The sequence below is a fragment of the Larimichthys crocea genome, chromosome IX, assembly GCF_000972845.2.
Source record: "Larimichthys crocea isolate SSNF chromosome IX, L_crocea_2.0, whole genome shotgun sequence".
NCBI lineage: Eukaryota > Metazoa > Chordata > Actinopteri > Sciaenidae > Larimichthys > Larimichthys crocea.
The window spans coordinates 8,924,390-8,936,110 of record NC_040019.1 but is presented as its reverse complement, the minus strand read 5'-3'; the positions used below and the strand labels follow the sequence as shown (position 1 = coordinate 8,936,110).

The 11,721-nt window shown below is 38.5% G+C and overlaps 1 protein-coding gene across 1 annotated transcript; it reads right to left on the bottom strand.

Moving 5' to 3' along the window:
* Positions 1-471: 471 nt before the first annotated feature.
* Positions 472-6,800, bottom strand: bspry (B-box and SPRY domain containing). Its single transcript, XM_027282262.1, has 6 exons — positions 6,285-6,800; positions 5,673-5,771; positions 2,850-3,080; positions 2,670-2,695; positions 2,432-2,556; positions 472-1,409 (listed from the first exon to the last, which is right to left on the bottom strand). Exons 1-6 carry the CDS (start codon positions 6,777-6,779, stop codon positions 874-876), a joined length of 1,512 nt encoding a protein of 503 aa, XP_027138063.1. The 5' UTR covers positions 6,780-6,800; the 3' UTR covers positions 472-873.
* Positions 6,801-11,721: the final 4,921 nt, after the last annotated feature.

Genomic DNA, 11,721 nt, shown 5'->3' with positions numbered 1-11,721 from the left:
ACTCAGATCTGTGTTGCCGGTTGTGAAGGCTTGATTTGACTGTGCTGCCCTCTTGTGGTTTTCAGTGATGAATCACCTCTGCTCAACTTGCAGTTACAGTAACAGAACTTGTAGTTTTGTGCGCTCTTGCATATTATGATCACATCTTAGGTTGAGCTACTTTATAAAAATGAAGTACCCTGCTATATCAGCCTGTAACCTTTTGCTGCATGTCCCCCCTCCTCGCTTTCACCTCATTTCCTGTCTTGTCTAAAGCTGTGCTATGTAATAAAGACTTAAAAACAGCCCCAAGCTGAAGAATGTTTCTAATGGAAATTTTAGCACAAAACAGAGCAAGAATACTGAGTTCTTACAAGAAAAGTACTGTATGCTTGGTGCACACAAAACAAAAAAACTGTTGCAGTATAAACAAACTTAGACCTTGTGTGGTTATGAAAATATGTACTGCAGAGTCAGAAAAGTGAGTCAGGCTGTAATAACAATAACTGGTTTACTGAGCAACAATACAAATTGATCTGTAGTGAGTTTCTTTTCCAAATAATATTATAATAAACAGTTCTGGATCAACCAGTGACTGATGAAACAATTATATTAAAAACGAACAAAACAATCAATGTCAGTCAAAAAATACTGTTATAGTACTACTGTATAATATGATAAAGAAAAGAATAAATCACTAAAAAGAGTAAAAAAAGACAATCAACTTGGTACTAATAGAAACGGAAACAGAATAAATAGAAATTGAGGATTGTCATTATCGTATAGATGGAGCTACTGATCATATTTACTCATCATAAAGTCGTCAGAAGGTCGCCTCTGGCATTTTTTCACATGTCTAAGGTCATTTATTCTTTAAGCAGTGTGTGCGGTGTGTCAGTGCAGTATGGTGATACTGCGGTCAGTCACAGCACAGGCTAGTAGCAGCGGGGCGCTGAAGTGATGTGTGATGGAGTACAGCACGGCACTTGAGTCCGGCTCGTAAAACATCAGCGTCTGACTCAGCCAGTCCAACAGCAGGCCGATCCTCTGAGGTCTCTTCACGACCTGCAGGGGCACCTTCTTCCCTGCATGGCAGAAGGAGTAGTCCCCGTCATAGTGGGACAGCACCCAAGACTGACTGTTGTAGCCCAGCCGTGCCTCGTTCCCTGAGCCTTTACGCTCCAGAGAGGAGTAGCAGACCCCAACCTTAAAGGCAGCACTCTGGCCTACATCCACAACCCAGCTGTGGGTGCCGGAGGACATGGGTACTGAACCCAGCGCATTGGGCCAGCAGTCGAATCGTGCTGGGTCGTAGGGTGGGGACTGGCGAGTTTTTTTGTGGGCGAAGGTCAAAGTGCAGAAGTCATCAGACAGAGACAGGAGAGGGCTCACTGTGCGCTCATCAAACTTTAAATTAGATGATCCATAAGCTGTGGGAAGAAGGAAAAGGTGGATTGAATGTCACAAACTGCTGCATCACTATAAACAGATATATCTTGTCCTCTGATAGGGTCATTACTCTATCTATCTACTATTTTCACTTCACATGTTTAGATTCATTTCAGCATCTGCTCCCTTCGTTTGTTACAGCGGCAACACAAAAACATCCAGGCCTTGTACAATTACTGTTGTTTCCAACCAGAAAGCAAAGTACATCACGACAAACTGTCATCTGTATAGATAAATGTGTATATTATGTGCGATATATCAGGGCTGCTGCACACTACCACAAGTCAAGGAGGAAAATCAAAAGAAGTTAAATCATCTGCACACTTATCTCGACTGAAAACACCAACATACTGTGTGTGTGTGTGATTAAAGTTTAAAGAAAGTAGTAAATTGTAAAAGTATGCACATTTACTCGATTATGACTTTGGGGTACTTTATACTTCTACTGGTGGAGTAGCATACAGTAAATGGGTAGTAAATAGTAAATGGACTGTACTTATATAGCCCCTTCCTAGTCTTCCGATCACTCAAGGCACTTATATACCACATATCACATTCACCCATTCATTCACTCATTGACTTCTATGCAAGAAGAAGTCAATGAGTAGAAAATATTAACGTACAGGTCAGAATTAATGATTAAATAATATAATATATACAATATTGAACTGAAACAATCTGTACTTTGACTTTAATGCTTTTTAATACACATTTACTGATAATACTTCTGTACTTTTACTTGAATCCAGAACCTTTGCATGCACTGTAATATTTTTACTTTGTAATATTGATACTTTTACTTCAGCACTAGATGATTATCAGATGAACAGTTTAACTTTTCTCATTGAAATGCAAAGTTTCTTAGGTTGTTTCTGTTCAGCCCAAAGCATCAACTTTTGTCTTTGTTATCACATACACAAAGAAGTATTCAGTGCTTTATCTTAACTGTCATTATGTAATAATTTTATATCATTATATGAAGATTGAATAAAAATCTACTGACCGTTTGGTCCCAGCAGTACTGCAGTGGCCCACAGACTTCTGAGCAGCTTACTGTCACTGCAGGCTGGGTTCAGGTTAAGCTGCTCTGTATCACAGGGCTCTCCAACCCCCTCCGTCTCCTCCACCCTGACACAAATACACACAAAGAGCAAGAAGAGAAGCAATATTAAATCTCCGGTATGTCCTGAGCAAGAAAAAAGATATTTGCAAGCATGCCGTGTGATAAAAGATAAGATTACCTTTCAGCGATCTCCTGGACACTAGTCTGAAAGACAAGGCAGAAAGAAAGTGTAGTTTAGTCATTTATGATAATTATCACGCTGTTATTTGAGCACAGGTTCCTCTAATCTTCAGACATCTTCCAACAATGATCCCCAGTCATCTCTTTCCTCCCCCTTCCTGACAAAAATGTCTCTCACCACCAGCTGCGCGTCTGGAGTGTGCGTCAGCGTGTGCACCAGGCTGGAGCGTGTTTGCGACAGACTCTCCAAAGCCTGGCTCCAGTGAGCTCTCTGGGTGAGGAGACACTGCTCCACCCGCTCCTCCTCCCTCTGCACCTCCTCCAAGAGACGCTGCTCCTCCTCTTCCAGTGCCTCTCGTGCTGCACTGATCTGAGCCACTACCTGCTCCCTCGCCCTGCTTGCCGCTGTCTACGTCAAGAAAGGAGGAGAGAAGAAGAAATATTAGACATGTGGTATAGGAGGAGATGAGCAGTATCAACATTTTAAATTTCAACAATGTATGTTTATGACAAGAGGTTAATTGTAACTTTTATATAATATACACAAAGCTTTACAGACATGCTTTAAATCGTACACTAAAAAACTTGTGAAACATACTTCATCACCAATAAAAGAAAACTGACAACTTTTTTTCAAATAGTCGGACTGTTCCTAAGGATTATTTTTATTTCTTCAATGAACCATTTGGTCTACAAAATGTCAGAAAACATGGTAAAAAAAATGGCCCGGAGCTCAAGATGACATCTTCAAATTAGGATTAGCTGATGTGACAATACATATTATATACTGTGAAATTTGGCCCTACCATCAATACAGGTAGATAGGTATCTAATTAATATCACTAGGTGTGGTGTGTGTGCTACAAATCATTGAGCAGAATTACTTTATATCAATACTGGACTTTAAAATGGGTACATTTCATTTTTTTCTTGTTTAATTACATCGTCCCTAAACGCAATGCATTCTAGAAAATGTACTACATCACAATTTACAGTATATAAATATACTGTACACAGTATGTAGAGTATATATTACTGCACATACTATTATGGATGTTTAATTCACTGTGATATAAACAGAGAGAAGCAAGATATCTTCATATCTGAGAAGCCTAAAACAGTGAGTATTTAGCATTTTTGTTTTAAAAATTACTCAATCAATGATTCGATCATTATAATTGATAAACAAAAATCAACTGACTAATCGTTTCGTTTACCAATAGGACTTTATCACAGAAGATTTACTTTATGTATCCCTCAATGGGCACTTTCTTTTTTCACTCCGTTTTACTCATATAGACACATGATGATGGGCAGCCATGTAGCAGCACTCTGGGAGCAGTTAGGGCAGACTGAGCTACTGCCACCCCAAAAAGACATTCTGGCATGTTACAGTAACAAAAGCACATGTGTAAATAATAAAATGAATGATGCTTCAGTTCCCGATGTTATGCATGCTCACTCACAGTCAAACAGTAAAACTGAACCATCGTTAATGTGAAAAATGGTCGAAATCAAAACCTGATTGCAGGAAGGCATTTGACTACATCACATGTTTTACTTTCAAGGGAAGAAACCCACTATACACTACCTGTTGGACCACATGTCAGACAGATTTAGTGCAGCATTTAGCAGCTTAAGAGCCAGATATTTCCCTCAGCTAAAAAAAAAAGTGAACAGTTCGCCAGAAACTTGACTCCAGATAAATGCTAAGACTTCTGGATATAAATAAGTAACTGGTTGATAACAAGTGTGCCATATCAGCTTTAAAGGTGATTGATGATATGTCAATGTTGTGTTCACAACTTGTTCACAAGTGGACAAAAAAAATCTTCTTAATTGGGAAGGCATGCGTATTTTCTCAAGTTTGAGGAAATGATCCTACAAATCAAACATTAGGAAACACGTGGGTCAAACAGTGTCACTGCCCACGTTCGTGTTTCTTATCAGCAGCCAAACAAACATGTCGGTGGGCACCCACGACAGCACAGAGGTTGTTAATATAACAGTTTACACGATTGACTTCCCACGTCTTACCATAAACACATCAACAGTTGCAGGGAGTGCTACAGATTGGTTCATTGATTTGTTTCTTGCTTACATAAGGTCTCTACATATTTGTCTCGCCAGCCTTTGTTGTTTGCTCAAGGTTTGATTTGCTCGTCGTAAATGTAACCTACACATGCATGACACTTTAGACACCCACTGTGTGGGTTAATAAATATAGGTGCACCGAGCACAGAGGCAACCTTTGCTTCATTGCAACGTGATGATAAAGTGACCACAAGCACAATCTATTTCATACTATACTATTTGACGAGTGAACATATTGTCATACATTTCCGACATTGTTTGGAATAAGAATATCTGAAATCATAACTGTTATAATTGTAAGAGATAAGGTGAAGTGTGAAATGGGAAATTTATTAATATTTTACTACATATTTCTATGAATTAACGGATTAAATCATATAAAGAAATTCACTGATATGGCATGTGTTTTTACCGCACAGGGATAATGTCTCTCACAATTTCCTCCCCTGATGTAATAATAACTCTTTTACATGCAAAGAAGTGCTGACTAAGCTATTTATCGGGTAGAAATAACAATCATTAACTTGGTACTGCTTCTCAAAGGTGCAGGTTTTCCAGCCTTTCTCAGTTTTTAAACAAATTGTAAACTGAATATCTGTGAGTTTTGGAAGCTGTTGAACCAAACAAGCTATATGAAGACATCTCTTTGGGCTCTGGTGACTGAAATGTTATTTTGTTCTGAATATAATGAAAGAAACAGCAGATTAACTGTTTGAATGGAAAATGGAATGAAAACAATCCTTAGTCACAGCCTTAAAGAAAGACTAATTACACATATCAGTATCCCCATAAACATGTGTCTCCAAATATTCATAATTGTGAAACAGTTTAGTTTCCACTGAGGTATGTGTGTCAATACAATTATTACTGTGTGGTTGAGTGGGTGGGGATCAGTTTCATTTCTTACCTGGAGCTTTTGTTCTTTGGCTGTCAGCGTCTGGTCGATAAACCTTTCAATCCTCAATGCCTGCAGCTGTATTTTCTCACACACATCCACCAGTTGGTTCTGGTAAAAAAAACACACACAAATACACACACAGGCACACATTGTAGTTTCAGCACATCATAGGCTGGAGACGCAACAAGAAAATCCTGTCTTCTCAAATACCATGCAGAAAGAGAAGCAAGAAAAACCTCATGCAAGATGTGGCACACCCAAGAAAGAAATATTAAGTATATACATACATATATATTCTCAACAAGGTGACTGGTTGAAATAGAAAAAATACATATTTGCTCTTGTAAAAGAAGGATAGCCTCAAGACAGAGGAGTTAAAATGGGTAAAAAACACACATTAACAGTAAAGTTTAGGGGAAATAAGAAAGAACCCATTCACATAAAGTGAAAGTAACCTTCCTGGGTTATTTTCAAACCCTGTCAGTCAAGTAAACATTATTTATCTTGTACATTTCAAAAGTTTTAAACAAGCAGTTTCAGTCCACAGCTGGTTAATACCAAAAAAAAAAAAAAAAGCAAACAGCTGTTGCATATGAATACAGCACATAAACTGCTCCTTACCCTGACTGCGGTTACTCTGGTGGCCAGAGGGGTCACAGTGTGTCCGTGACAGGGGCCCACGATGGCGCAGTGAGAGCAGATGAGTTTCAGTTCGGTGCCACAGAACCAGTCCAGCTCAGTTTCATGCTCCACACAGAGCTCACATTCACCAGAGAAGATCCCGGACTCCGCGTCGGTAGCGGTGTTGGTGGTGGTGGTGGTGGTCGAGGTGTCCCCCGCCTCCTTCTGCTGCTTCACACCGTCGCTCAACACGGAGAAAATAGGCTGCTCACACTCCATCTCTGCGGTTTTCACAGGCTTCAAAGTCTCCTCCGAGTCAGCCGATGGAGAAGAGCATGTTAAATCACACGTTATGAACTCCTCCGTCATGGCACACACGCACATCCAATGAGAAAAAACGCAACAGGTGCACCGGCAGCGCAGGGGAGCAGCTCGCGGCACAGCGCTGTAATACAGGTGTAACAGGTGAGCGGAACACGGAAGTAACGCGGACATGAGAGGTCACAGCTCAGCGGAAAAAAAAAAAAAAAAAGTTGCTGCTCTGCTGGTTTTCAGTTGTTTGATTTGGGCGTCATCTGACGACTGTCTGTAAATCATGTCATCACGAACAGGTGTACACAGGTGTTTATATAAGGTTAAAATAATAAGCTGTATCTCAAAAGGTCTTCTCTTTCTTTGTAGCTTGTTTTAATTTCCTGTTCTTCTCTCTGTTTTTTGTTTTTTTTGGCCTCTTAAAAAGTTTTCCAGCTGTGGGAGAAAAAAAAGTTTCCAAATCTAATATTAATGATAAAGATAATAATGATACATTTTATTTATATAGCACCTTTCAAAACACAGCTACACAGTGCTTTCCAATAATAAAGCACCTTTCAAAACACAGCTACACAGTGCTTTCCAATAATAAAAAAAAACGTACAATCTAATAAAGGCTGAAGGATTAACATGTTTCATGAAACTTTTTAATGTTTGATGTTTGTAAATAAAGTGAAAAAATAATAATATTTTGATGTATAATTCAGAACAAATGTTGTTTTTTTCATTTAAAACTTCTCAGCTATAAATTTACCTGATTGTATTTTTAATGTAAATTAAGTCCAAGTAATGTGTTTTAAATATATCACTAAATGCCACCCATATGCAAAACCACATTTAAAATAATCAAATTGATCTTCAGTGTGATTAGATACTCTTCTATTTTATGTTTCACATACAAAAAAAACACTACAAAATAAAACTTGAATCCCTTAATTGTTTTATGGTTACAATTTTCTTGAATTCAACACTAGACAACAGACTTTTAATTAAAAGAATATAACCTGATTTATTAGAATACGATTCCACTAAAAGGGAATTTGTACCTGAATGAATACTTTTTACTAATTTACAGCAGACATCTCCCTCTCTCTCATTTAGTTTTTATTATAGCTGTCTCATATTTAAAAACTTGGTATCCAGGTATTTTCATTTAAATTTTACTAATGTTTACTAATTACCATAGTGAGAAAACAGTATAAGAGGATAATTACATTTTCCAGGGTGTGATAGATACACAGTTTCATCATATGAGTGTACCCAGGGATCGGTGATGCAGCCACACCTCAAAAAACAGCTCTGTTTGGAAATAGAGCAACGCCCAGAGAGGATAACCTCATGGAAGAACACATTGCATTACGAAAGATGCTCTGTCTGGGGCTGGGTCCATTTATTTAAAATAATCCACGTATCATAGTCTGACATGTGATTAGTGAAAAGAATGGAAAGATAAATCTTGTTCTTTAGTCCCTCTGCTCACATGTTATAGTTATGTTACTGGAAGATCATTTCCATTTATGTTCACTTCATGTGTGGCATTGTCTTAACAGTAAATGTTAGTAGTTTCTCATATATTTGTCCCCTTTTCCATCCACGTGCTTAGCTTTCATCAGTGCAAGCTAATATAGAAATTTAATTTGGGCGGCAGTAGCTCAGTCCATAGGGACTTGGCTTGGTGGCCGGTTCAAGTCCCACATGGACCAAAAATATGGAAGGTGGACTGGTAGCTGGAGAGGTGCCAGTTCACCTCCTGGGCACTGCCGAGGTGCCCTTGAGCAAGGCACCGAACCCCACAACTGCTCGCTGGGCGCTGGTCTGGCTGGCTGCCCATCACTCCACCATCTCTCTCCACATTTGCATGTCTATGCCCTTGTACTGCATGTGTGTGTCCGGGTTAAAATACATGTAAAAAATAAAATAGAGTGAAAAAAAGAATTTCGCCATCAAGGGATTAATAAAGTTCTTCTTCTTCTTCTAACAATATTCCATTCATCCATCCATTTCCTGTAACCACTTATGTAACCACTCAGGGATGAGGGGGCAGGTGAGAGGTGGGGTACACCCCGGACAGGTCGCCTGTTCATCACAGGGCTGACACATTTAACAACATTAACATTTTATTATGAAAATCTTGAACTGTACATCTGTATTATCAACATTTGCAAACACTTTTATTTTTAATCAATCCAAACTCACCCCTACTCATACATATGCATATAAATACATGTAAAGACACCTATATATAAACAAATAGGTAATAGGTAGGCTATGCAGGTACAGTTCACGACTAAATATGATAGAAAATAGCAAAAATAGGGTTTCTTACCCACAATATAACTTACATGTATTCTGTAGTTATGATATTCTGTGTTATATTTGGGAGGTTGGAGACATATTATCATAGGATGGGTCAGTCAAATGAGTCCAGTCTATTGGTATATTAACAGTATGGTATAGTATACTAGTATATTATCAGGGCAATACAGAAACTTGTTATATGAGTGTTGATCTGTTGTCAACAGATGCTGGTTGGACTCTAGTCTGTTCAACAGATCTGCATCCTCCATAGGAACCCCAAAAATAGCAATGGGAGAAGATGGGATAATGGTTGTCTCTGTTACCTCATATATGTAAATATATACATACAAGGAAGGACTTCCAAAACCCAGCCAGCCTCAAACATGACAACAACATATGGGTTAAGTCCCCTGGTGCATGAGAGCACCTGCTGCAAACATCTGCTATGTTGGGTATATTTTAAATAGGTTAGATTTACTCTAGTAAATTCTATGGAGCTGCTCAAATTCGATGCGCCTGGCAAGTGATGGCATTCACACTTTCCAGTGCCTCCTCCTACCATTGTTTAGAAAATGTAAACTGCCTCACAGTCTGTTCTGATCTTAAGTGATTAATTTTTAAACTGAGCTTAAATGAAAGACTTTTTGTTAAAGCTCCAAGCACGTTTGAGAGGAAACAGATCAAATCTCAAGAAATTCAAACCAGCACAAGGAACAACACACCTCCCACTCCTCCCAGCTCCATGTCCTGTGAGAAACTGGATAGGAGTGATTGACAGAAGAGACAAGATGGGGTGTCCACACATTTCACTTTGAAACAGCAGTAGCAGCAGCACAGGGCTGCCATTGTTTCCAACATACGAAGCTGTTTCGTAATGGGTAAAACTAATGGACAAAAGGTGCATACAGGAGTTCCCGTCACGACAACAACAATCAACAAACAAGGGTTACCTGTGTATACATGTTTGTTGTGGGACAAAGAGCTGAATTCTTTAAAACATGTCGGAAAAAGTGGGAAACACCAGCAAACGTCTTTACCATTTAAATTAATTCACTATAGTAAATGATGAGAAAGTGTCAAAGGAGAGGATGATTTACCACATTGTAATATGATTTACTAGGATCTTAAGATGAGAAGAAACCCATAACAATTTAAGGTTTGAGGTTTTGAGTGGTTTCACATCACATTCATAGTCAGAACAACTACACAATGGAAAATATAGCTGTAAGCTAATAATTTTAAGTCATAATTGAGGATATCATATGTCTAAATCTTTTTCTATAATTTTACATTATTCTGCTAATACACGTAATACAGGTACTGATCTCCAGATGGTGCTCACTCACTACAACAACAGCTGTGTTCGGCCGCTTTACAGCACAGCATCTGGTAGCTCCAGATGAAACTGTATTTGGACTGACATTCTCATTTTAGTCATTGCTGATTCAAAAGTGGCAAATATCATGTTTGTTTAGAAGTTTTTTCTTTCACCAATAAGTTGGATGGATGGAAATAAAATGTCTATTCAACGAGACTGTTCTTACTGCCCTTAGTCAAAGTGAAAAAGTAAAGTAAAAAATGGGCAAAATACAGCCTAATACGCAAACAAAGAAATGGCTGATCAATCTATCTCTCAATTAGTCTACATAAAAAGGGCATAAAATGGCCATATAAGATACATAATGTACCTATTACCTTGACTTAAATTTGAAATCTTTGTTATATATACACACTGTAATGACCCAGCTCTGAGGCCATGACAAAACAAAGGGCGACGTGGGCACAGAATAAAGATAATTTATTATTTAAGCAATTCAAAAAACACCGGAAATTTACACAAAACTTAACAAAGGAAACAATGAGGTGTGTTTATCAGTACATCAGTGGTGAATGTGCGTACATGCATGAGTGTGGCGTGAAGTGTGTGCAAGATGTTGCATGAAATGAAAAGAACCAAAAACCAAATGCAAGTCCGTGAGTTTTATATTTGCCCAGGTGTTTCCAACAGTGTCTCTTCAGGTACCTGCTGCAATGAGAGAACACATGCATATAAACCAGGGAACTTTCATTTACAACACTTACTTAGTGTTTACCATTAGTGGACAGAAAGTCATGTTGCATTTATGGTGAAACATTTCCAATCCTAGGTTAAGATTAAAATAGTTTTATTATGTGATTTAAAGGATAATTACATTGTCTCTGCAATAAAAAACACACAAGGAACTATTATAACATTTATAGGCACGTGAGGGCAATTAATGTTGTAGCATGTAGGCCAGCCTATACAGCTCTGTATTGTGTTTTCTCCACTGGAAGGTACCCTGGAGGGCACTTTACCATGTTTTGTCCATTGTAAGGGCCCTTACTGAAGAGGGCACTTTATCACGCTATCTTGCACATTGAGCCACCCTAGAGGGCATTTTTCATGTTTTATCTACCATAGGGGCATCGAAGAGGGCCCTTTTGCAATGTTTTTTCAAACATGGGGGCACCAGCGGGGGCAATTACACATGCTCGGCCCATAGACTTTATATTGCCATGACATCATGCTAATAAAAATAACTGGGAAAGTTAGTAATAAACCTTATGTGTAGTCTTGTCAACAGTTTTTGGACTGTTATAATGGTGGTCTATAATAATAATAATAATAATAATCTTATTGAAGTACAAAATAAAGCTATAAAATGCTTTACATTGACAAACCGGCCACTACAACAAAAATTAGCGGCAATGCAGAGTGGTGGTGCCATCTTCAGCTCTCTTAGTGCCAAAGAAGTGCCAAACACTGCGGTTCCTCAAATGTCCACTTGAGGCTGGCTACAGAACA

Bases quoted from the DNA above. Each gene is read 5' to 3' on its own strand.
- bspry (XM_027282262.1), bottom strand. From the start codon at position 6,779: ATGTCCGCGTTACTTCCGTGTTCCGCTCACCTGTTACACCTGTATTAC. The intron at 3,081-5,672 runs GTAAGAAATGAA...TTCTTGACGTAG, and splicing joins CCAAAGAACAAAAGCTCCAG to ACAGCGGCAAGCAGGGCGAG. The intron at 1,410-2,431 runs GTCAGTAGATTT...TTCTTCCCACAG, and splicing joins AGTACTGCTGGGACCAAACG to CTTATGGATCATCTAATTTA.